The 27,731-nt window shown below is 36.9% G+C and overlaps 1 protein-coding gene across 2 annotated transcripts in view; it reads left to right on the top strand.

Annotated features, from left to right (window-relative positions):
* The first annotated feature begins 218 nt into the window (after positions 1-218).
* The window catches only part of LOC127412484 (transmembrane protein 150A-like), a 44,687-nt gene continuing 17,174 nt past the window's right edge, over positions 219-27,731 (top strand). The window contains exons 1-6 of one of the 2 annotated variants that reach the window (XM_051648884.1): positions 219-485; positions 643-831; positions 8,698-8,745; positions 11,296-11,382; positions 15,018-15,085; positions 25,347-25,474. In XM_051648884.1, the coding sequence (XP_051504844.1) occupies positions 767-831; positions 8,698-8,745; positions 11,296-11,382; positions 15,018-15,085; positions 25,347-25,474 (396 nt within the window). In that variant the 5' untranslated portion in view covers positions 219-485; positions 643-766. The remainder of the gene's footprint in view (positions 486-642; positions 832-8,697; positions 8,746-11,295; positions 11,383-15,017; positions 15,086-25,346; positions 25,475-27,731) is intronic. The other variant, XM_051648885.1, reaches the window with a different exon arrangement.

The following is a 27,731-nucleotide window of genomic DNA, read 5'->3' as shown; positions in this document are numbered from 1 at the left end:
TTCAGATAATTTTCAACAAGTACGTCATGACATTACGTCAAACGACCTCTTCAAGCAACCCCTTCTCGCAAAATGCAGTCTTATAATGTTCTATACTATTACGCTTCTAAACCAATTAAAGACTATGAGGAATCGATGTAGGTGTGTATAAATGTGTGTCACTTGTAAGCATGGAGGAGGGAGGCGGAGCTTTGCGAACAGCTGGACTGTTTTAAGATCGCATTCAGTTCACACACGGCGGGATACGGGATATCGCTGATCATCTGAACGGAGCCGACCGAGACTAGAAATCGTGTGTTCAATGCTCGAGAGCAAAGGAAAACGACTCATAGACTCAACAGTCAGCTGGATGTTTGAGGAGTAATGATAAACCTGTAGCGGTTTGATAAGTCTGATGTGATCTGCCTCTGAACAGTCTACCGTCTGTTGAGGGATTAACAAAGGTGGAAAGCGCGTCTACTGTTGTCCCCTGTCCAAGGGGGAAGGTGAGATAAATACACGTATATTTCATAACAGCCTTGTTTCCAAAAAGATACATTTCTGAATGGATATGAAATTGGTTCTCTTTCCATTTTAAGTAATAGTCCAAACATTGACATCAGTGTTCTTCTCAGTCTAAAACCTATTCCCTTTTCCTCGCAGATATGATGCTTAAGTTTGGGGTCGTGCAAAGAGTATAAATGCACATTGATGAGCAAAAAGAGACAGGCTGGCGAAGGCGAAAGAAGTGGATGTTTTGAGGGGTGCTGAAGATCGTGTGCCGGAGATGTCTCTGTGGATGATCTTACCCGTCAGCCTCCCAGCTCTCACCATCACTGGAATATGGGTCGTGTAAGTCAATATTTATTTCATGTCAAATGGAAAGTGTCTGATTGAAATAGGTATGAATGAAATGCCATGCATGCTTTGATTTAAGATGACATACCTTACTTCAGACCCTTACTTTAAACTCAATTCACACAACATCCAATTAAATGGACATCCATATGAACTTAGATGAAACCTATAATATGTCAGTTTGGTGAACTTCAACTTTATGGGCCTAGTTGGTATTAAACATGTCAAGACAGCCTTATAGTTTTGTATGTCAAATTATGTTAATGGTGTGTGTAACAGGTAAGGGATGGGCAAGGAGGAGACGGGAACCGGCAGAACAATCAATACAAATTTTAATGAAAGAAATGAACTTAAAACAACATAAAACACATACACACACACAGCGGCCGCAGGTGTCTCCGTCTCTTTTGAACTGGTGCCTCCAGCTGGTCTTTATCCCCCTCCTGGCTGATTAGCCCAATTCAGGGCTGGGCGTGTGTCCTCATGGCCCGGCCCAGCCCTCCTCCTCGTCACACTCTTCCATGCCTGACTCAGGCCGGGGAAATCCCCTTTTTGTATGGGGCAAGGATGGGCAAGGAGGAGGCGGGAACCGGCAGAACAGTCAACGTAAACTTTAATGATAGAAATTAACTTAAAACACAGAAACACACACACAGCGGCCGCGTGTGTCTCTCTCGAACTGGCACCTCCGGCTCGTCTTTATACCCCTCACAGCTGATTAGCCCGATTCAGGGCTGTCCTCACGGACCGGCCCTCCCTCCTCCTCGTCACAGTGTGATATAGCCAATATGCTGCAGTCAGTGCACTTTTATACAGTTATCCCTGGATATGTTGCGTTTTGAATGGCGGTCCACAACATAGGATGCTCGTCTTCCAACAAGGCTTTTTGACTAGCTTAACCAGCAAGACTTCCTTGGTTAACCAGCATTACCAGAAAAATACTACAGATTTTGGGTAAATTACTGCAAAATAGTAATCCACTACAAGTGACTAATTATTTCCCTTGAATTGTAATCAGATTACTTTACCAATTACTTGATTGAAAAACCTTTCGCACCTCACACTTCTTCACATTGACTCTTTATGGGGCCATGATTCATGTATTTAATGTATGTAATTAGTAATATATAATAAAAAGCATAACCCTATAATGTACTTAAAAGTAATTACATTAATTGAAAGTCAGTAACTGTAATCTGATGACAATCATTTTAAATGTAATGCATTATAGTACTTTTTTTGACTAAAATATAATTAGATTACAGTAACTGATTAATTTGTAATTGGATTACAACCAACACTGAACTTTTCGACCAGTTTTACCAGTTAAAGCAATGTTCCGGGTTAAATTCTGCAGCATTCGTGGCATAATATTGATTACCACAAACAATATTTTCAACTTGCACCTCGTTTATTTAAAAAAAAAAAAGCAAAAATCATGGTTAGAGTAAGGAACTTACAATGTAAGTAAATAGGACCAGTCCATAAACACTAAAATACACATTGTACATGTTATCATGATTTTAGTGTGATAAGATCGTTTACTAACCATATTTGTGTAAAGTTATATCCAATAATACAACTTTGTTGCAATGATGACACACAATGGTAAACCTTCTAAGCAATTTTATCAGACAAAAATAATGTATTACTGAGAATTTTACATCTTAAAATCATGTTACATCAAACCTTACAAAACTGAGAGTTCATGGCAAATTTGCTACAAACTTGCAGCAAATTCGCCACTGATTATTTTCACATGCAAATGAGTTTTGCTGCAAATTTGCGGCAAATTGTCCATTGTTGCCAGAAGTTTGCTGCAGGTTTACCGCTACCGGTGAAGAGCTGCAAACTTCTGGCAAACAACTGCGGCAAATCACAAGCTCATTTGCATGTGAAAATATTGAGTGGGAAATATGCGTCTAGTTTGCTAGAACTCCAGATTTTTTGTAAGGGGTTGTCTTGTGGTTAAACCTTTGAAATTAGTGTGTTCTAATGTTTATAGACTAGCCCCATTCACTTCCACTGTAAGTGCCTTACTGTAAATGCGATTTCTAATTAAACAAGGGACAATCTGAAAATATTTTCTGTGGTAATCAACATTATGCTACAAATTCTGTCAAACTGAGCTTGACTGGTATTGAAACTGAAACGTTCTTTTAGGTTTTGCTGATGAACAACATGGGTTTGTAAGTCCACCTGCTAGACCGGCACTAACCAGTATAAACCATGGGAATTGCATGCTGGTTAAGCTGGTCTTTTCAGCAGGGATATCACTATTAGGTATGGACTGCATACATTTAGCATAGTTTTTTTAAATACTTATTATGGAATGCTGTGACCAAGATTTCCCTCTCCCTACCAAGAATAGGCTATTTTGTATCTATTTTGATGCACAAAATCTCAAAGCTCTTTTGCAAACATTAATTTTTTCAATGTAACTTCTTATGGAATGTGTATTATCTGAAAGAGGATTAAATATGAGCCAGATGATCTGAAATGCCATATTCTTTCACATTTATATCTATATTAATAAACCTTCTCTTTGGGGAGCTGGTTATTCATATAAAACTGCCACAAACTTGCCCATAGCTGTCTCATCTGAGCTTGCCTGAAAAATGCTGAGGATTTCAAGGTCATTTATTAGTAACATTGTCATGGCACAGCAATGGAGAGTTGCATAACACTATGCACGAGCAAGCATGTAAACACTAAGAACGGTGATGAATGGTTCAGTTTAGTAGATTAGGAGATCAGGATGAGGGACTTTGGCTCCAATATGTGATCAATGGTATTAGAAGACCCAGGGGCAGACAGAATACATTTTATTCCTTTTTTTTTTGCTTTAAGGTGCAGCGCTGTGCTGGCCTTTCATTTCTTGTCCATATTTTCTTCCTGTGGAATGCCTGCAGGTGCCCTGTTTCAACAGTTCCAATTCCTCTGCTGTAGAGACTTGAGAGTGAACTGACTGAGGTGGTTACATAAACCCAAAGTAGGGAGAGCAGCATCAGCGACTTCTCATTTACTATGCCAGAGAGAGATGTAGGGAGAGAATATTTAGTTTATTCTTTCCATGACTCCTGTAGTGACGGTCTGGGAGAAGTTCCCAGTACAACATGGACTAAATTTGTCCTGTTCCAGCGACTTTTTCTTTTAGATTCTATACAAGAAAGGATGTGTTTTTATTGCTGAAAATGGAATCTCTATTTAGGACCTACAAAGAAACTGAGTTTACCCGAAAAAAAAAAAAGAAAAAGAAAAAAGTTCAAAGCACAACGGAAACTGCAAATGGTTGTTTGGTATGTTTTCACACTGGATTGTTTCATAATGGTAGTCATCTGTTTGTAAAATTCTTAATTGGAGGCAATTTTGAGTAGTTCACAGTGCACAGCCAGCTGTTGCACCCCAGTGGAACAATGGTTGGTGGCTTTGAATTATTCAGGGTACATTGTAAAAAATTTTCCATTTAGGTAAGTGTAATTATCCAGGGCAATATTTCCATTTAGACTTACTTTCTTTAAGTTCAGGCTCAGTTGTTTATGAATCTGGATAATTTGGCTCAGTTATCCCACAATTATGTAATCTCTGTGGGATTAAACATACTGTTTAAACAAACAACACATAATTTTTTTTATACACAACAAAGGCTTTATTATGTATGTTTTGAAAGATTTATATTGCTTGAGTGTGCTAGCCAAAAGCTAAAAATATGTGTTACATCTATGTCCTCAGTGGCTGTGAATTAGATCTAGAAATAAAGCAGTCTGCCTCTCTGGATAGAGATGTTGGCTGTTTCAATCATATCACAGGTCTGGCCCCTGGTTTGATCAGAGCTGAAGCTCCTGGTCATTAATTTTTCACACATACACAGGCTTGCTGTAGAGGCACAGCACAAGGTCTTTGTGTGAGTGACCCGAGTGAATGATGTTGAAGGGAGGAGGAATGGAGACTGCCATCTGTCTGAGATTTGTTTAAAAAACAACAACAAAAGCAATTAGTCTCCAGAGGGTTTATTAAAAAGATGGGTTTTGTCGTCATTTTAGTTTCAATTTATAATGGTCTCCTTTTTTTTAAAACTGTGTTTGAAAGAACAAACCAGTTCGTTGAGTAAAAAATGAAAAAAAAAAAAACGGTATCTTTATCTTGTTTTCCATTAACAATGTCTATATATCTTAAAATAAAAAACTAACTTCACAAGCAAAATTGTATAAAATAATAAGACTTGTTTATTTTTCTTACCCCATTGGCAAATTGTTTTTACTGTTCTTAAAGAAATGTTCTGTGTTCCATACAAGTTAAACTCAATCGATTGCATTTGTTGGCATGGCAACGGTGATTACCATAAAAATAAAAAACATTTCACCAGAGACTGTTTAGCAGAGACAGGCCACTTCTATTAAAATGAATGGTAGAAATTGGAACACCCAATGGTCAACGGATGTAGAAAAGGAAGTCCCGCCTTACAGGTAAAATAAGCCAATTACCTTTTAGATACAGACATTGCCCTTTAATTAACTCGAGAATGTGCATGCACATTAGCTATACGAGCCGGAAACATTGCATGTTTTGCGTAATCTGAGGTGAAGTAGCACAATTTATGATCCCAGTGTTGTGAGATTTTACTGTTGATTTGAAATGTTCTTTGATCGTAATCTTGACCAACCATTTTTGAGATTTCTGTCTTTCCCCATTAAAGTAGATGGGAGCTGCAGTTGTATGCCGCTTGTTTACATTAAAAAAATAGCTGCCCAAGAGCGTTCCAAAGAAGGCCGCCGAGTGGACTGATTAGCTAAAATGACTTTGTTTCGACTTGTCCCTCATTTTATTAAAATAAATTTTGCTTTAAACATAAGTGAAAATTGCTGTTACACTTACAATAGAAGTGAATGTGGCCAGTCTATAAACATTAAAATACATTTCTTAAAGTTTAACCACAGGATGTAAACTTTAGGGGTGGGTAAAAATATCGATTTTCTGATGCATTGCAATCGTCATTTGAACATTCATGATATCGATTCTTAAATCACAAGATCAATCTTTTACTCTATGCGCAACCCTCTACTACACTGAGAGGAAATCACTTGCATTTGCAACCAAATTGTGCGCTATACGACTAAAATGTATACTGTATATTTTGCAACAGGCTGGTAAATGTTTACATTTCACTCACCAGTGAATTAATTGTGTAGTATAGTGGTGAAGAATTCAGCAGTGAGATCCTTTCACTGTGTTTTGAGAATAAAAGTTGTTCCGTTTAATGTGTCCACGCGACCCATTTGTCATTGAGTAATGTCTCTTTTAACACCCTTTCTGTTCTCTACAGTCAGTTGTTGATCAAAATAATACAATAAAAAAAATAGACCTTTAATTCTAATCATGCATGGCACAGATGAGAGAAAGCCAAGTCTCTCTCTTAGAAGGTCTTCACAGAAATGGCAGTTTTCTTAAAGAGACAGTACTGGTTTAAGCACTTGTTCAACAAATCAATGTAAATACTTGTAAATAGATACAATTTATGCAATTATACAATAAACAAGTTACAAAAAATAATATGCAATATAGCTTCATATTTATTGATTGAATACTTGAATTTGCCAAAATGTGACCAAAATCATGAAAAACTAATACAATTTAATGAGTAAAATTAATATATTTGTAATGTCCCCTGTATAATTAACAGCATTAACTGGGAGAGAATTTCCTTCATATGTAAGCAAAAGAGACATTATAACAGAAATATACCCAAATGAATATGTATCGAATCGAAATCAAATTGAAACGAGCGCTTGTGAATCAGAATTGAATCTGTGAAATCTGTATCAATACCCAGCCCTAGTAAACATTATATTTGTTAACATGATTTTAGTGTGATAAAATCATTTCTCAACTTTGTGTGTGAAGTTGTATCGAATATTACAAATTTGTTGTCATGGCGATGCAATGCCGGTAAACTTAAATCATGTTAACGCATATAATGTTTACATCTTGTGGCTATACTTTGAAATGGTGTGTATTTTAACGTTTACAGATTGTCCCCATACATTTCCATTGTAAGTGCTTTAGTTTTTTAGTTTTTAAATGAGGGATGAGTCAAAAAATCTTTTTGTTATTAACATTATGCCACAAATGATTGTATTGAACCTGGAAAAAAATCAATATAATATAATAATATTTTAAATTTAATTCAAGATTTATTTTCTTAATTTATTAAGTTATGAATGAGTTCTCAAGTAAAAGTATCATGCTATAAATGTATTTTAAAGATATTTTTACTGGGGGAAAAAAAAAAGGCAAACTCTGATTTAGAAAACTTTTTAATTTTATTTATACAGTGTTGTGCCATGCTCAAAATAAAAATATTAAATGTGATGACAAATATCCTAAACATTTAGCAGGAAGTCACTATACCCTCTTGTCACAAGTTGTCCCCTTTCTCTGTGATGTTGAGTGACCTGGTAACATCCTGCGTGATTATTCACAACACCAACCAGGGCAGATGGTAGAATGTTTGTTTACCAAATGTAATTTCTCTCAGCGTCATGCTAAGTGTAGTGCACAGCTCAGGTGGGCTGTCTCGCTGTAGACACACACACACACATTTACAAGAGATGAAAACAAAGCTAATTGCTGCTTAGCCCATTGATGACCCTGCATGCTGTCAGATGCAGTTACACTGGACAAATGCAAATATGTTTGTGTGTTTATGTATGCCAACCGTTACAACAGCATGAGTGAAAGACGACTGACATGGTATCCAACTGTAAGTGCAGTGGGTGTATTTAACGTCCGTTTAGTGCTGCTTACCCTTCTGAAAAGACCAGCATAGCTTACCAGTATATTTTGTGTTTTCGATGCTGGTAGGCATTTTAACAACTCACCCTCATGTTGTTCCAAACCCATATTACTTTTGTTTCTTCTGTGGAACACAAAAGGTGATGTTAGGCTGTATGGTAGCCTTGGTCACCAATCACTTTCATTGAACCACCATAAACTAGCCTAAAACAGCTGGTGTAATCTGGTCATTTCAGCAGGGCAATACTCTTTCCTTATCTAATTGGTCAGTTATAAAAAATGTTTGCTTGCTTGAAAGTGCTTTTCCTTCAGATTCCAAATAAGTCCGAAAATAGGAAGCAAACATTTGCTTTGACTGTTATCTGATGCCCCTGTGTTCATTGACATCCTTTGAGGGTCAGTGTAACTGAATCAGGAGGTTGTTGCTCTTGTTGCATCAGCTTGAGTAAAGAGTGACACATAATGCCAGCATGTGTCTGAAGATGTACCGGTCATATTGACTACCATTCCAGAGCTGTCCGGTTATTTGGTTTTATGTTGCAAACAGAAAGTCACATCAAACTGATATTCATTTTATCAGAGAAGACACTGCTGTGTTAGAGGTTTCCACCGCATATTTTAGAAAGTACTTTCTGTCTGTTCATTGGCCTCATCCCACAGTAGTGTCATCCATAACAACGCATCATTTTTTTTGAGCTCTCATTGCATATTTGAAGTGATGTCAGATGTTAGTGGTTTACAGTGTTCGTGTGGTCAGCTTTGACTTCTGTAATTTGAAACAGTCCTTTTTTTTTTTGACAGAATAATGGCTGCATTCAGAGTTTTTAGGTCATAGTGTTAATTTTGGCTTGTTCTTGTCTGTTATGTTTAGATATGTGTTTATATTGTGTTTATCATCTACAGATGCAACAATAAATGTTGAAGAATTTGTATATTTTAAGGGAGACAAATGTCTCATATCAAAATAGCAGTTGCAATGAAATGCAAGTGTACATTTTCCTGAAATTTTTCTTCATGTTTGCATTGATGACATTATGTGATGATCTACAATCATTTTTGTCCATTCAGGTATGCTATGGCCTTGTACAACCAGCATGTCTGTCCTGTGGACAATTGGTAAGAATGTATATATTTTTTAAACTAGATATAGTAAGGTGTTAAAAAATTAATTATTTGTAATTATTTTTATTGATGAAATTTAAATGAATTATTAATAATTTTATATTTAATTTAAGTATATTAATATAAATTACATATTAATTTTGTAAAAAGTAAAATGCATATTTTTATTTATCATTAATATATAATACATGTAAAATATAAGTATAATGCTTTTTTAATAATAAATTCATCCTTTTTTTTTTTTTAAATTATTATTTAATATTATGAGATCTAATATAAAAGTCCCTTCATGGCAAGTCAGGTCACTCTGTAGCCATGTTTGTAATGCCCCCGGGACACTATTTTCTATGGATACAAGTACAGCTCCTATCTTCTTGAATGGGGAAAGACCGAAATCTTCAAAAGAGTTGGTCATGTCTATGAGCAAATAACGTATTTCAAATCAGCAATAAAATCTGACAACATTTGTATCATAAATAATGCTGATTGGCTCTTTTTTTACTCCAAGGCGGGACTTTATAGAGCTGCCATATGCATCCATATTCGTCCATTTGTAGAGCCGCCATATTCAGCATTATGATTTCTGGCATTCATAAGTATACCAGTGATCTGTCTCATTCTTTGCAGTCTGCTAATATTCAGATTAATTTATTTCTGTACTTCTTGCATGACCATAAGAGTAAGTGTTTATTCTTTTTTTATTTTATAAGTTTATTAATTTGGTTATAACTAAAATGGTAAAATAATTTTTGTACATGTGCAGTTAAGCTATTAATCATTTACTGATAGAACCTAAGAACTAACACCTTTTTTAAAATGCACTTCAGAGTTAGCGCCCCTGGCTTCCAACAATGAGTAATGTATTTGATGTGAGATGTTGAATGAGTGTCGGAATCCTTTCTCAGTAACTTTATTTGGCTCAAGGATGCGTCAGCCTGTGAAGAGAGGACTCACGGTTTATTTATTTTATGGTTAATGGCAAGTTAATTTTTGCTTCGTACCATGAGAGCTTCTAGTCAAACATTTGCTTTTGGAGGTGGTATCTAAATAATTTAAAGCAGTAATAATGGCAGCTGTTTGTGGATCCATGAGCAGTGGCAGTTGCAGGGGGTTAAAATGACTCCTCACTAAAATGACTAGTAAACAGTTTTATTAATTGGATACAACATCATTGGGAAAAATTTGTATGGCTCCAAAACTAGATAATATAAAATAAAAATGACCAAAAATATATTTTTGATGCACAGTATATTATAATATTTGAAACCTTTACAACCTGCCTTAAACATGAAAATGACATTAGATACTGATAAAACTAGACAGCCCTGTGAAATTTTACGCTGTTAAACATATTTAAATAATATCAGTAGTGCATTAACTTTGGCAGCCCTATAATACTAAAACGAAAATAAAAGCGAAATATACATAAGAACTAAAGCTAAACAAACTAGAAAACACAGCCATCAAGTAAACACTAAAGAAAACTAAACTAAACTGAAAGGACAAATTGAAAATAAAATGGAAATAAAAACTAAATTAAAAACTATAATAGCCCTGCTGGTGAATAAAACCAGAGACTATTTAGCAGGGCCACTTCTATTAAAATGAATGGGAGAAATTGTAACGCTCAACAGTTAACGGATGTAGAAAAGAAGTCCCGCCTCATCTTCTGTCAATCAACTCGAGAACACGCATGTGCATTAGCCGGGAAAATTTTTTTTTGTTTTGTTTTTTTTAAAGCAGAATCTGAGGTAAAGAATCACAATTTATGATTCCAGTATTGTCAGATTTTACTGCTAATTTGAAATATGTTCTTTGATCGTAATCTTGTCCAACCGTTTTTGAGATTTCTTTCTTTCCCCATTCAAATAGATAGGAGCTGCACTGGCATGACTGGAAATAGCCTTCAGAGAGCGTTCCAAAGATGGCTGACAGTGGACTGACTTGCTAAAAAACTTTGATAAAACCCACTGTCTCACAATATCAGTGAAAAATATACTCTTTCTGTCTGGGTGCATGTAGACCAAAGAAATAAAAGTTCTGTTCAGTAAACAGGTTAAACGGACAAGGCCAACTTCAGTCTGTTTAATGAAATGTGGCCTACCTTTTACCAAGGGCAAGAGTTGGGCTTGCTTTCCTGGAGAATTTTGCACTGTGGTCTTTCAGGGTTTTTTTTTTTTTTTATCTGTTGGGGAGGAGTATTAGCCCTGTAGTGCAGGTTGTATTTGCTTTAGTAATGAAGTTTAGCTAAAATATGTTTGTCATAAAGATCTGCGTGGCATAGTATGAATTGAAAATTATGACAACTGTCAAAATATATTTATTTTGTAAAAATGAATTGAAACTTTGGTCATGTCATCCTGTGTTCAGTAGGAATGTGGCAGTGTATAAACTGACTGCTCTTCAAATTACCAGCCAGATGTGGCTTTTCTATTGAATGCATTTAGACCTGTCTGGAGTCAATTGGGCTCTGTTACAACACCATAATGCATTTTTTTTTGTTTCTATTTATATGTGGGGCTTTGTGTATTTGTTTACTTTCAGGATGTATAACCAGTCATGTGAGATGGATCTGTCCTTGCAGAGGGGACCAACGCTATGCTGTACTCTGGACAATGTTCCCCTCATAAGGTCAGTATGAACTGTCAGCAGGAGCCACTGATCACCTTTGTATTTAATATTTTATGTGCAATACGTCTCACAAGTCAGTATTATATTACAGCAATAGAATTTTTAAGTGTAGTGGGTTCCAAAAAAATAACAGTGCGAGTAAACCGTAAACATCACAACTAAAGTGGACAAAAAAGAGGATGGGATCCACTTTCAAGTCCATGTATAATGTGAATGGAAAGAAGTCCTTTCTCACATAGAGGTCTGAGTTTTGTTGTTTTTTTTAAAAAATTTTTAAAAGGAATTGTTCACTCAAAATAAGTTTTGTCATAATTTACTTGCCCTCATGTTTTTCCAAGCCTATGTTTCTTCCTTGCGTGGAACAAAAAAGGAGAATTTTACATAAATATCCTGATCCGTCTTTTCAGTACAATGGCAGTTGATAGTTACTCACTTTAAAGCTTAAAAAAGCTTTGCAGCTCGTGTCATATTCCAAGTGTTCTGAAGGCATGTGATAGGTTGACTTTAGTACCAAACAATGCAAGTTCTCGCATTAAAATGCAAGCCACAAGCGCTCATGAACGTGAAACGGAAGTCAATATTTTCTCTGTAAAATGACTTAAATTTCATGTTGTTTTTAGTCAAAACCTTTCGTATCCCTTTAGAAGACTTGGAATAATATGCCCAAGTCACATGGACTACTCTTGCATTCTTTTTTTAAGCTTTAAGTAGGGATGTCCCGATACCATTTCTTTTTTTTTTTTTTAAATGAGTACTGATACTTGCCGATACCGAGTGCGATACCTGTTTTGTTTTATTTTTTTTTCTGAACTCTATATCAACAGATTATTTCAATTGTATCATCAAAATGGTATTTAAATAAATGAATTAATTAAAACTTTTACCAAATGAAAATATAACAATTAATTTTCAACATGATATTGTATTATTTTTATCAAATGAAGTGCTTTTATACAGAACCTCACAGCACAATTCAAAATACAGCATTGAAGTGATATTTTGTCAAATAAGTGCTGCATAACAGAGCATCACATGTGAGATATTGCTTAAATATAATGCTATGTGACTCAAAGTGATTATTAAACTGCAAGAGCCTGCTATTTAATTAAGTATGTACTCTGTATGTGCCTCGCTTTACAAAGTATTTGCGCTCTGTTCGCTGTCATCTGCAACAAACAGAGCGCTCAATGCTCATGATGGTGTTTTCTCCTGTATGAGCCAAGGAGGAGCTCAAAAGTTACGTGCGGAGCTGCCGGTATCGGCAGAACACTATCTCCACACATTCACTACTGCTCTGCTCATATTTGAAGCGCGCTGCACATGCAAAGTAAACTATATATTTATCTCATTAAATTGCAGCTTTTGCAGTTAAATAATTTCACTAGGACGTAACTTTATTAGAATTTTTGCGCTGATTGTTTGCGTAGTGACATTCGTACGTCAGATGGTATCGATTTTTGGTATCAGAGCATTTTTACGAATACGAGTACGAGTGTGGTATCAGACCTGATTGGTATCGGACCATCCCTAGCTTTAGGTGAGGCACTATAACTATCAACTGAGATATTCTTTAAAGATTCTCCTTTTGTTTTCTGCATAAGAACGAAAGTCATATGTATTTGGAACAACATGAGGGTGAGTAAATGATGAAAGAATTTTCATTTTTGGGTGAACTATCCCTTTAAGAGGATTTAAATTTCAACACCTTTAAAGAGTAGCCTAACTATATTCCAAGTGTGGGCAAATCTCAATTTGGTGACAAAACATATTGCTTATTGCTAGTTTGTAGTTTTTCACATCCTGTGGAATATTAAAACTATAGTTTAAATATGATTTTTGTTTGTACAGTTCAAATGATCACAAAATGACTTATTGACCAAATCATGCCGCCCTATTAGTTACCCTTCTCATCTTGCCTCCTCACCTGAGGCAGTGGTCCGTCAGCACATTCTTCATTTTCTTCTGCATGCATCTCTTGTTTTTCTCCTGTGTGTCTTTTCTATCTTCCTCCATCAGTAGACAGAAAGAGAGGATCAGGGAGAAACAGGAATCCAGGGAGATTGTTTGATGTGACCTACCCTGCACCTTTGCAAAACAGTTTAATTTTGAGAGATTTTTCCTGCTAGGAGAAGAACTCAGCTGCTCTCCTCTCAGTAATGGACTTATCTACCAGATACATTTTTTGTAGAGACAAAACCTCTGACCCTGCTAGGCATTTTTATAATCAAAGAGAAATCCAACAATGCATATGTTGTGGATTCTGGAATAACTTTTGGGATCTTTGGCCCAGAGTCGCTCAATAGATCATCTGTCTCCTGTACCTTCAGTGCTGTGGGGTTGATGGAATATGAGAATTTGAGTTATATGTTGGGACTTATTTACGTGTGCCTTTGGGTGTGTCCTCAATCTGCATTCATGCTGCCATCAGTGTTTGTGTGTGTGTGTGTGTGTGTGTGTGTGTGGCAGCTTGTTTTGACTGCTGCTCACCATATTGTGTAGTTCCTAGCCCAGAGGTGCACTGAATTGGGTGAAAGGTCACACACACACACATACGTTTACTCGGCTATCTAAATGGGGACATACAATAGACTAATGTTGTTTTTATATAAAGCTAACTATAATTATTATAAACTAACCCTAACCCACATCCTAAACAACCCTAACAGAAAGCATTTTGCATAATTAGAATTTTAAAAATCTTTATTTAACTTATTTTAACTTCTATTGTCTCCAAGTACACACACACTGCACAAACAATTCAAGCTTATCTTAAAGACTTGAATGCTGTATTTATATAAAGCATACTATGTGTAATCCAGTAAATGTGCATTTGGCATGGTGTAGGGTAGGTCACTTGTGTTCAGAGAATTTTTAGAATGTAAGTTTTCGAGAGAATATTTGGACTTGAGTGCAAAAAAACAAAACTTTTTAAGCATTTTTTTGTCTTTTTCAGTAAACATATCTTCCCATCTTTAAATTCCCCAAAATAAATCTACTTGAAGCAAAATGTTGTGAAATTCAAGATCTATTTTCTGAAAGTCTTATCTTGCACAATTTTGCCTCTGCAGTAAATGTGTCTTGTTTCAAGGATGTTTACATATTTTTTACTGTAAAACAAGACAGAAATGCTGACTTAATTATTTTTCCAGTGTTTACAGTTTTACTAGTGTCATTTATGCTAGTGTGCACTTTTAGGTGGATTGCCTGTAAATTTATATATGTTTACCCTATGTATAGTATCTCCTTTTAAAGGCTTCTTGCCACAGAGACAAGTTATGTAAGGCTGAATAGTCTTCAGTAATCATTACCTGTGTGTTTACGAGGAAGATTTCCTTTCATGGTTCGACACTTGCTTAGTCTTTCATCACATCCTTATCTTTTTTGTCATTTCCCATACAGTGTGACAGCTGTGTGATAAATGTTAAGGGTCCTAGAGCCCTCTTCCAGCTTCGACCCCCTTTCTCCCAATAACACACAGCTGCCAATGTACTCCCAAGAGCCAAACAGCCTATTTTAGTCAGCTGCCAATGGGAGGTTATCCCTCAGGACCTTTTGCTTTGAGATGTGTATGTATGCGTATTGATGTGGTGAGAACCCTGGGCATCTAACCTCTGCTATGATATTCCGATCTGCAGTAAATGTGGCACACTTCCTCCAGAGAGCTGCTTCTTCAGTCTCATCTGCAGTACCGGATCTTTTATGGGTGAGTTTTTGATGTGTATCTCACATATGACATCCCTTAAAGCCTGATTCCCATTTATATTTGATTCATTTTCATTTGTATGCCTTTCATATCTGTGAAAAATCTTTGGCCTCAACCCACAAGTGCAAAACCTGTTGTACCAATTTCAACTTCAAATTCTGCCATTATTTACTGATCCTCTTGTCGTTGAAAACCTGTATGCTGTTATTCTTTCCGTGTTACACATAAATAGACATTTTTAAAGACTCATTACATATCGACAGTTAATAGTGACCAGAGGCTGTAATGTAATAAAAAGGACAAATAAAACAACAAAAACAACATAAAAGTAGTCCATTTGGCTTATATGCTGTTTTCCGAGTCTTCTGAAGCCATCTAATAGGTTTGTGTGAGGAACAAACTTAAATCTTAGTCATTATTCACTAATAATCTTGCTCTCCTCCAAAGCTTGCTTCTAGCCTACGTCTGCATCCAGATTAAAAAAGATGCATCGGCGTCATTGACACCAAAGCAGTATTTGTGTGTGTGTGTGTGTGTGTGTGTGTGTGTGTGTGTGTTTGGTAACCAAATGCGACGCACCATTTTTTAATTCTGGACGTGAACATGGGCTAAACGCAAGCTTTGGGAAAGGACAAGGTTATCAGTAAAAAATTACATACATTTTAGACTGTTGTTTACACAAACCTATGGTAAGATATAAGATTTGGAATATAGGGCACAAGTTGCATGGACCGCTTTTTAAAATAATTTTAAGGTACTTTTGTGTTTTTAAGGTGCTTTTCAGAGCTTGACAGCCCTGGTCACAATGAATGTTGAAATAAATATTGTGGAGTTGTTCCTGTGTAAAGATTATTTAAAAAAATGTGTACTTTTGTGTTTCATGGAAAAAATAACAAGGGTTTGGAATGACATACAAATTTAGAACGGCTGATGATGATAGAAATTTCATTTTTGTGTGTACTATACCTTTAAGACTTGCTCTACAAACCTAATCGCATCTGGCTGGGTGATAAAAAACCGATCTCGATATTTATTGAGATAAAAATAATCCACAATATCAATAAGTTTTTGAGTAATTTTCTGTATTTAGCCTGTGTTCTACATCTAGACGATCAGGTGCGTGTCGCTAAATTCGCAAGCAGGTCGGCTTTCTCAGACTGTATGAAGTTGCTAACGTTAGCTGCCTTGCTAACGGTTAGGCTACGCCAGTCACCACTTCCATCCAGACGACGGTAGCACCCTCATCATCTCTAGTGAGCAGCATGAAAAACAACAGTGCTGTGTACACCAGATCTGATCTTTCTGCGCTGTATTCTTGAATATTTTTCTCTAGCACCGAACACGCTTTATTTATGCCCTGTCCTGCTCTGTACACGTTGCCTCTTTTCCCCGCATGCGAGTAGACATGAGGTGCCGCATAATTTAACGTGGTTCCAGAGCGCCTTTAGACCATAATGTATTTTCCTTCTAAATGTAGCTTTATTAATCGGCATGTTATGAGTCTTTAATAATAAAGATTTTTGTTCTAATTTTGTGAAATTAATCAGATGTCATCATCTCTGGCATGGATGACAATAAAATTACTAGTTTGTAGCCCAGTCTTTCTCACTTTAATGAAAATATCAAAATGGTCCATCAGATTTGACATTTTCTAAATTTTCTCTCAGGGGATACCCCTGAACCCCTATACAATATCATTCCTCAGTCACAAGGGTTCTATGTCCCCATACTTGCTATCTGAATATAACTAAATATAAAAATGATTTGAATGTAAAAATGAAATGCTGTCATTATGCTTCAAAACGAACAGATAATCTTTTAACATTATTATCCAGCTGCACTCGGTTGATAAACTCAATAAAATATTTTTTAATATTTTGGTAGAAGATCCCTCAGACACCACTGCTTTGGCTGTTTCGGGGCTCCCAATGCAGTTTTGTATTGACTATTCTGACTGTTTAGGATTTTTTTCCTTATTTTTTTCTGCCAACTTGGAAATCCAAAAAAATTTGCAAATGTGAATGTATATCATGATAAATATCGATATCGAACAATATGGAAAAGAATATTGTGCTAATATTTTTGGCCATACTGCCCAGCCCTACATCCTATCAGCAGTATTGAATAGTTACATTTAGTTAAGCTTCAACTTCCTTTTCACTCTAATTTAAAGGATCCCTGAACATATTTTGATTTTGGTATTTCAGATCAATCTGTAGTTGACTCCCCACTAAATGATTCCCATCTGTGCCCCAATGATTCACTGTCTGGGCAGTAATCAGCCCAGGAAACCACAGGCTTACTGTGTTTGTTTATGTGTGATATTCACAGTCATTGCTTGATGAACTATACAAAGCCAACTATCTTCATTATAAATGTGTTTTTTATGTTCAGAATTTTTTGGGGAAGGCATTGTCATCTCAAAACTGATGATGCACACTGTTCCTTTCCTACACTTAAAAATAAATCTTTCAGCATCACTTTGATATTTCACAGCTCAAAAAAAGCAAGACATATGCACTCAAGCATTTACAAAACTGAGTGGGTGATGAAGTCACTGTGTATTACCAAAAGTTGGCAAGTGTGTTGCTGTACAAGAACGATGAATAATGAATCATCTTCAAAAACTGTATTATCTGAATTGAATTTGAATCACATCACATCAAAAATATAGACCAGAGAGTTATTTTAAAGTGGATAAACAAGAACACAAATATACAAACATCCTTATGTTAACAGTTAACATTTTTATATTTACGTCATATCAGATATGAAACGTATTTGTCTATAACAAGAACAAATCAGGAGTGGTGAGTCATATCACAGATCAGTAGTTCCCAGTTGATTTCGCTTCATGGCTCAGATTTGACTTTGGACATCAAGTGGTGACCAAATACAGTGCCAAAATTGTTTATTGTACAAAAATAAGCAAAAATGTCCTTAAAATCAAACATTGAAATATATTGATATTATGATGCAAAATTATTAACATGACTTTGGCTGAATAGGAAAATTGACAGTTTGGTTTTCTAAATGTCTCTTCGATTGAAGAGATATAACTTTATAAGCCTGGGTCGTATAATTTTGCACTTTACATAGTTTTGTTCATGGTTTAAATTCGTAAAGGTCATGTAATGCTCCATGTTGGCATCGGCCTCATTTGGCAAACTTCTTCCTAGTGACAACTGAATAACGTAGAGTGCGATTGGACACACAGACTTTGATGTCAACAACAAAATAAATGGGAAGCGTATTAAAAGTTGTTAAGCCTGATCAGCCCATTTATTTTGCTATCCATATTTACATGGTTATATGATTAGTTGCATTTTATCATTTGCATTTAGAATTTCCTTCCCCTGCTGTCTGCGACCATTTCAGAAGTTCAGAACAGATCTGTGAATCAATTTTGGGTCAAGATACATGAGTTCAGAACCTCTGCAGGTGATAACAAAGGCTCACTCTAAACTCTGATGGCATTCGTGAGACTCGTGGGCACAGACAATCATAAATCCTGCTGTATCCTGTGTGCCATACACCGCATCATGCTTGGATACTGTCAGTTACAGACAAGTGCAAAGTATGCAGCAGATCTGTGAGAAAAGAGACTTGAAAAGAATCATTGGTTTAGTGTGACCTTTAACCTGAGCATCTGGGCCTGGTGGCAGTGTGCATGCTGAGAGCTGAAGGGTTGTATTGTTGTGTCCAGCTCTCCACCCTGTGTAACTCTTAAGTGAGAGTGCTATCCTGCTGTGAGACTCGGTCTCTGCCTGTTTATGGAAGGAAATTACTGTTGTTCATCCAACAATACAAGAAAGTTGTGGTTTTGAATACTGTTTGTAGAGGGTATTATATAATACTGTTATCAAAAGAAAAAACTCCTCTTATGCTACGTGATTTATTGCATCGGCATTCCCGGACAATAGGATCTTAAGGAAAATGTTTACAGTATGCAGTGCATTGAAAATGTATGGCGACTGTCCGATCAAGGGTGACCAATGGTTCCCTAGGGCTGCATTGGTTTATTTTTTTAGATTCAGGAACAGTAACACAGCATTATATAAGCTGAGTTTTCGAGAGGTGTGTTTTCTTTATTTTTTTTTTATTTTTATGTATGGCATTGGAGGAAACATCTCTCAGTAGAGTAGTGCTTTAACAGAGAGGAAACGGGCGGAGAAAGTTCACAGCAGGAACTGACCAAAGCTAGTTTAGGCTCCTAAAGATCTGACAAGATCTGAGTACACTTATCTGTGTTTTCTTCTTCCCTTGAAAAAGTGTGGCACCAAATTGTAAACTCTTGATCGTACCTGCTCTATAAATACACGGGTGTTGTCTCACTAATGTGTTTGAACTATGGCATTTCCGCCACATTTCACTCCTCGCTAACTGGAACCTTCTCGGAGCAGAGATACACAGAAATGACATTGGGAAAATGTTACATTGGAGAAAAATCAAATATATTTGTCCTGTTTTTTTTTAAGGATAGGTAAACGTCCCAAAAATTACATTTACTTAAAAGGCAAAAAAAAAAACAAAAAAAACAAAACACACATATATATATATATATATATATATATAAAATAACTAACTAAATAAAAGATATTAAGACTTATTTTCTGAGAATAATCTATATTTTGAAATAAGTTTCTTCTTAACACACTGGCAAATGCCTTTTGTTAAATGCCTTAAACCTTGTTTAAAGCATAACTCTAGTGAGATTTTTAAAAAATCCCAAAGGGATAAGAAAAATAAACTCAAAGATATGTTCTCCGAAAGCTTATTATCTTATACAATTTTGCTTTTCATGTATTAAAGTATTTTAAGAGAGATTTTTACTGGAAAAAAGGACTCTCAAAGAGATTGTGCAAGTGAGATATGACCACTGATTTAGAGTCTGTGTCATGCTCTCACAAGCTACAGTAATTCACCATGTCTCACTGAGCTTCAAGGGTTTTTTATGGATTGTTGGTAGATGGTTAGATCCGCCCTGTTTGAGTCATTGCAGTCTTATTTGCGTTAGCCATAGCATATCTCATCAAATTGAATAAGATTGTTTGCAAGCATCCTGTGTGACCGAAATTGGTAATTTTGGTCTGTGGCGTGCATAGGATTCTCACAGTGTGTACTAATCACTAAAAACGTGCTCTGATGTATTTAGAACAAACATCATCATGCATTCAGCTGGAAGGCTGTAGTTGTGACTGCACTAGTTCATCTTGTTGTCATGTTGACGTCAAACCAGTGACATGCTCAAGGCCAATTATACTTGCCTTGGCCTTGTACAATCTGAAATATCTAGCAGAAGAGAGGCACATTTTGAGTAATGCAAAACATTGCCATTAATGTAGTGCAAGTTTGATTGGAGTGTAACATAGTTTAATGTGTCTCTGAGGTGTGCTGGTAGTTACAAGGCAGAATAATAATGGCCCGTGTCCAATGGACACCATGTGTTTCTGAGTCCCCACTTTTGTGTCCATCTGAGGTAGAGAGCTTATTTCCAGGAAACGGCACTTACAAACACACTCGCGCACCTACAAACACACACACACACATACACAGTTAGTTGGAAAAACGGCCAGTTTTCATGACCTCTGTGGGCTTTCATTGTGCACAAGGGATGGGCAAGACCGCATATTTTCATTTCAATGCAATGCCAGTATTTCCCATTCTACCAGTATTATCGATTCTAATACCGGTACTTCTGTTAAACTGTTTTTTGTGATTTTGGTGTATTTTTATTAGGGCTGTCAATTGATTTCAAATTTGTAATCGAATTAATTGCATGATGTGCTGAGTAATTAATCAAATTAATCGCATTTCAATATTTACTGTGAAAGGCCCTCAAAAAAGATAATTTAGTATATAATAATTAGGGCTGTTAATAGATAATTTTACAGGATATGCAATTAATTGAATTAATCACAATCACATTTATAAATATTTGCAGAGAAGGGCCCTCAAAAATATACCAATATATAATGGTTAAATAATTATAAATAAAATATGTTATAAATATAATAATTCGGATAATTAAAATGCATTACATTATTGTGGTGGATGAGAAAAGCATTGATAATGCAAAAAGTGGCTTTAGAAGTCAATGTATTATTTATTTTCATAGTATTGAACAAAAGCTTACCATTGGCCTACAGTTCACCGAAATCCATTTTGCAACTGAATTTGTCAATATGTCAGAGATAGATTTATTATAAAAGCTTTTCTGAGGACGCATCAATGAACACATGCATCAGACAAAGCGTCTCATTTTTGGAGCGTCTAAGTTTGGTTGTGTCGCGTCACAAACGCAGTAGTTTTCGGTCGCTGTGTGAAGTTAAATGTGGTTTAAAACTTAGAAAAACACATCTCAAGACCCTTACATTTGGAATTTCACTCCGTCCCAATTGTGTTTAAATGCAAGAATGCATTCTCAGATTGTGCTAGTGTCACTGCCAAGCAAGTCTGTCCCTGCGTCTGAAATTGCGTACTGTCACCGTATGTACTGTATTTGATCAAGGAAGCACTTCTCAGCCAGCAAAACAGAACGTTCTTTAGGTGTGCACCTGAATATATAACATAACAACCGTGAAAATAATCGACTCGGATTTGTTAAACAAGCACCATTTAAGCATAAGGAACAACTTTCTTGGTACATGTATCACTTACAGTTGAGAAGAGCCATCTGACTCAAACTGTTTTAAAGTTGTATGACACAACACAAAACCTATTAGCCTATAACAAATGTTATATTTTAGTGCTTTTCAGCTTGTGTTTAGATAAGTTAATGGAGAAATAGTTCCAATCCTAAACAACTATTTTTTTTTTTTTTAATAGTAACAAATTCGAAGCGTATGGTATGCATTAATTATCATGCTAAGAAAATAATAAAATCATTAGGATTAAAAACATTTAGGTTCGATATTTTATGTGAGGATTGATACTCTCGATACAACATCAGTATCAGAAACATCGATATTTCAAAATGTCGTCCATCCCTATTATGCCCCGCTATCAAAATAATGGCAATCTGGATTGTCTAGAGAACAAGATTATTATTTTTTTTTAAATTCCTGACATTATATTTCAGTCAGTGATTAGCAGATAAATTTAGCAGTTCACAGATTGCTCTGTAAGCTGAATTCTCATTGTTTCCTGTGCCTGCATTCACTGAGGGCCTTATTCATAGAGGAAAATTCAATAGGCCCTTTCCCACTTACAGTCCTGGTACTTTTCCTTTAGTAACTTTCTAGATGAGAACTCTTACGAGGAACAGAACACCCATGGAGACTTCTCCCTTGTTGCATTCGCATTCCCAAAAGTTACCACCGTAGTGACATCATCTAGTATTGACCATTTTTCTTCCGACATTGTTAGCACACGCGATTCAATAGCAGCAACAACAACAACTAAATCAACAACACTGATGAAGGATGCCGGGATTGGAGTAAAACTTTTGTTAGGGTTGTTTTACACGAGCTTTGGCTGCATCCGAAAATGTAGGCAGTTGCCAAATCAGTTAATGGTTTAAACAACAGTGTTTTTGGATGAATGGAACTCTAAAGGAAACTGGTCTCTGAACATTTTAAAAGTCACCATCCAGTATTAGATGCTTGGAGGGAAGACTGTAGCTGAAAGTGTAGTCTAATGCAGTAAACAACAATAACGCTACACAATTTTTGTTGTTGTGGTACCATATCATCTGGATTAATCTTGTTTGTTTAATTTTGTTTGTTTGTTTTTCCATGTTCGTAACCTCTCCTAAACTGTTATTTCAAGCATAATCAGTTGGTTACTTCCACAAAAGTTACATATAACAGAACTCTGTATTACTGTATATGTTATATTAGGACTGAATGTGTGTACAAGCAATAAGCGGTAATCCTACTATGGCTAGCACTTAAAGGGATAGTTCACCCCAAAATTAAAATTCTCTAATCATTTACTCACCCTCACCCCATCCCAGTGGAGATTTAGGGTGCTTTCACACTTGGTTCGATTGCTTGAACCGAACCCGAGTTTATTTCCTCCCCCCCCTCCCCCTACCTCTCTGTTCACATATTTTTTGGATCCGAACCGCGGTCCAGTTACGCCATCAGCGTGAGTACAAGCGGCAGCTGTTTACCACTGTATAGGTAACAAATCGAAGACGTCACTGTGTTAAGTGAAGTATTAAAGTTTGTCTCTTTGGATTCACCACGAAGCTCGCCATGCACAGAACGACACTTGCATTTGTCTCCCATGGATGCATTGAACGTGCAATGATGTGATGAATATTAGCATTTGTCTGCCACGAGCCTGCAGATGCATTGTTAAAGATGTAAAGAATGTGAGCTGCTCTCTGAAGGCGGTGTATTTGGACACAAGCAGGTAGTAGAAATGCATTGTACCATAATTGCGATCACGAGCCTGCAGAGGTGCAAATTAACGTCATCACAAGTGGTTCACTTCTGCAATTTTGTACGATTGCATTCATATCAGCAGCGAATCGTACTGGAGTTCACATGAACCGTACCCCAGACCACCTTTTCAAGCGGACCCGGGTGTGGTTCGCGAGTGCGCACTTGAGTTCGGAAAACAGCGTTCACATTATCCAAGGAACCGAACTTTGATGTCATTCGACCCCGGGTATGCACCAAAAGTGCTAGTGTGGAAGCACCCTTAGAGTAAAAAAAGGACTTACATTTTAAACTGCTTCTCACCCAAACCTATCATATCACTTCTGAAGATATAGATTTAACCACTGGAGTATGGATTACTTTTATTTTTCCTTTATATGATTTTTGGAGCTACAAAGGTCTGATCACCATTCACTTGCATTGTATGGACCTACAGAGCTGAGATACTTTTCAAAAAATCTTCATTAGAGTTCTTCTAAAGAAAGAAAGTCAGCTTATTTTCATTTTTGGGTGAACTTTCCCTTTAACAGTGTCTGCCTTTCAACAAATCAGTTAAGACAACTGTGGGTATGTCACATCGATATTTATGATCAAAGTTTAGCTCCTTTTCTACCAAAATTCCCTTCTCTCGTCCCACTCTCTCCTCAGCTTCCTTTTGCAGAGTTATTTTGTGGTCCAAAGAATACGGGAATAGTATTTTAATTTTTTTTTTTCAAACTGAGTTTGTACAGAGGCCAGCCTTTAGAAATGAGAAAATGTGGTGTTCACACAGGACATATTGTTGAGTTCCGTTAGTGCTATTTTTTTAATTGTTGGTCTATGTACACATGCCACATGGATGTATTGGATGGATGTCACGTGTCAATATGGGAAAAGCCCCAAAACAACATAACAAGGAGATGTTAAAATAATCCTCACAGAGCAACATGAGCTTGGCTCTCACACAACCACGCTGTGTGTGCGCACGCACACTGTCGCTTGTGGCTGCCCGAGTCTCTGCTTGAAGGAAAGAAGCCGCAGGAAGTCAGAGATTCCTAGCTGCAAGAAAATAAACCGTTACAAATTGTCTGCAATAATTATGGCAGTAATTCCACTATCAGCGTGATAATATTTAGATTTTCCTGGTTGTCGGCCAATAATATATCGGCCGATATATCGTGCATCCCTAATACAAATTCTGTGTGAACGACCCATAAGTCTATCATGAGGGTGGTAAATACAGAGACATGCTTTTGTCTGATTCTCATTTGTTAACTTGTATATTGACTTCTAGGTGTACAATAATATTTTGACTTATGTGTGTACAAACACATGGCTTGTTTCCTGCTGGTTTCTCCTGGTTTGGTGCTGGTTTAGTTGTTGGACGAGCATCTTAGCTGGTGAAGCTGGTCAACCATTATGGCCTTACTGTATTTGAGAAGCTGGTTGACCAAGGAAGTTTTGGTCAACCAGACTAACTTAACCAAGCTGGTTAAGTCAGTCAGGAAACCTATGCTGGTCTTTTCAGCAGGGAATGAACTTTACTTTTTAAATAATTGAAAACAACTGCTGAATGTCATTAGCATTCCATAGGGAATATCAGTGTGACAATGCAGATGGAAAAATTACATTCTCCTGATGAAAAACGCACACATTAAATTTCAGCGACATACTGTATATGCATGCTGTCAGTGAAAAGATTAAAGGACCAGTGATGGTTGCCACTAACTACTTTATATTTTAGAAATTGTACATAATTTAACAAAAACTACCTTTCAAATGTAATTATTATTTCGATGTTCAATTTAATATTTAATATTTCACTTTCTGTTAAATGTGTGCTTGTCAATTGTTGGTAATAAAGAGATTCTCTCTCTCCCTCTCTGTTTCAGTGATGGTGATTGTGTTGCTTCGTTATGCCCATGTGATAGAGAAGCACCAAAACTGTGTGCTAAACACAGCTAGTCTCTCCACTGGCTGGATCTGTGCTGCAGGACTCATCATGGTGGGCAACTTCCAGGTACAACTTTCATAATCTTTATTACTTGTGTCCAAAAACAGCTCCACTGTCAGCACAGGAACTGTTTCCAGGAATTTTTTCAGCATCCTTAGGTTGGGTATTTGACAACAGAAAGTAAGCTCCCTTCCATAGACCCCAGTTCTCTTTCACATACAGTGTCTTTCTGTAGAAATACTCTGGTATGCCCTGGCTGACATTTGAATTGAAGATTAAGTATGGCCTTATGCTATATGAGTCCATTTTCTGAAGGTATATTCAGGGGGAAAGTACTCACCCAGAGGAAAAGTGTATTGCTAAGATGCTGCTGTTTCATAGCTCATGAAACTTCAAGGAGTTTTCCGTTATGTTGCATTAAGTGTCTACAGGTGTAGTGGTTGACCAATATGGGTTTTTTAATTGCCGATGCTGATATCCAGAGAGCAGGGTGGCCGATAGGCTGATACAAAGCCGATATATGTAACAGAATTTTATATAGTAAATAACAAGCATAAAATTGCAAAAAAAAATAAAAAATAATAATTATAAACTCTTATTTAGCACCATACACTATATTGCCAAAAGTATTCGCTCACCCATCCAAATCATTGAATTCAGGTGTTCCAATCACTTCCATGGCCACAGGTGTATAAAATGAAGCACCTAGGCATGCAGACTGCTTCTACAAACATTTGTGAAAGAATGGGCCACTCTCAGGAGCTCAGTGAATTCCAGCGTGGTACTGTGATAGGATGCCACCTGTGCAACAAGTCCAGTCATGAAATTTCCTCGCTACAACAAACTGGAAGCGATTGGGAATGACAGCAACTCAGCCACGAAGTGGTAGGCCACGTAAAATGACAGAGCGGGGTCAGCGGATGCTGAGGCGCATAGTGCGCAGAGGTCGCCAACTTTCTGCAGAGTCAATCGCTACAGACCTCCAAAGTTCATGTGGCCTTCAGATTAGCTCAAGAACAGTGCGTAGAGAGCTTCATGGAATGGGTTTCCATGGCCGAGCAGCTGCATCCAAGCCATACATCACCAAGTGCAATGCAAAGCGTTGGATGCAGTGGTGTAAAGCACGCCGCCACTGGACTCTAGAGCAGTGGAGACGCGTTCTCTGGAGTGACGAATCACGCTTCTCCATCTGGCAATCTGATGGACGAGTCTGGGTTTGGCGGTTGCCAGGAGAACGGTACTTGTCTGGCTGCATTGTGCCAACTGTGAAGTTTGGTGGAGGGGGGATTATGTTGTGGGGTTGTTTTTCAGGAGCTGGGCTTGGCCCCTTAGTTCCAGTGAAAGGAACTCTGAATGCTTCAGCATACCAAGAGATTTTGGACAATTCCATGCTCCCAACTATGTGGGAACAGTTTGGGGATGGCCCCTTCCTGTTCCAACATGACTGCGCACCAGTGCACAAAGCAAGGTCCATAAAGACATCGATGAGCGAGTTTGGTGTGGAAGAACTTGACTGGCCTGCACAGAGTCCTGACCTCAACCCGATAGAGCACCTTTGGGATGAATTAGAGTGAAGACTGCGAGCCAGGCCTTCTCGTCCAAAATCAGTGTCTGACCTCACAAATGCGCTTCTGGAAGAATGGTCAAAAATTCCCATAAACACACTCCTAAACCTTGTGGAAAGCCTTCCCAGAAGTGTTGAAGCTGTTATAGCTGCAAAGGGTGGGCCGATGTCATATTAAACCCTATGGATTAAGAATTGGATGTCACTTAAGTTCATATGCGTCTAAAGGCAAATGAGCGAATACTTTTGGCAATATAGTGTATTTACTCAATTTCACACAAAACTAACTTTTTAAAAAAGAATCATGAAGAATCAAGAAAAAAATTTATATTGTATTTTAAATGGTAGATAGCAGTTTCTTCTGTTTAGTCATTAGATTTTAGTAATTTATTTGCACATGAAGAAATTCATATATTAGGAAGAAGGAAATAACAGGACACGCAGTAGGTCAGCAACCATGGATGGCGTGTCCACATTAGCAATCGCATTTACTCAAAAAATACTGAATCAAACCAATTGTACATACAGTGCATAGTGAATAAGACATTTACTTATAACTCATGTGAAGTGCTTTTACCTTGAAGTTGCACCAGAGACTATTTAGCAGAGACAGGCCACTTCTATTAAAATGAATGGGAGAAATTAGAACAACTGCAAACAGTGGTCAACGGATGTAGAGAGGAAGTCCCACCTTACAGGTAAAAGAGCCAATCACCTTTTAGATAGACATCGCCTGTCAATCAACTCTAGAACGGGCAT

Source organism: Myxocyprinus asiaticus, chromosome 21 (genome assembly GCF_019703515.2).
Source record: "Myxocyprinus asiaticus isolate MX2 ecotype Aquarium Trade chromosome 21, UBuf_Myxa_2, whole genome shotgun sequence".
Classification (NCBI taxonomy): Eukaryota; Metazoa; Chordata; class Actinopteri; order Cypriniformes; family Catostomidae; genus Myxocyprinus; species Myxocyprinus asiaticus.
This window is presented reverse-complemented; position numbering and strand designations above follow the sequence as displayed.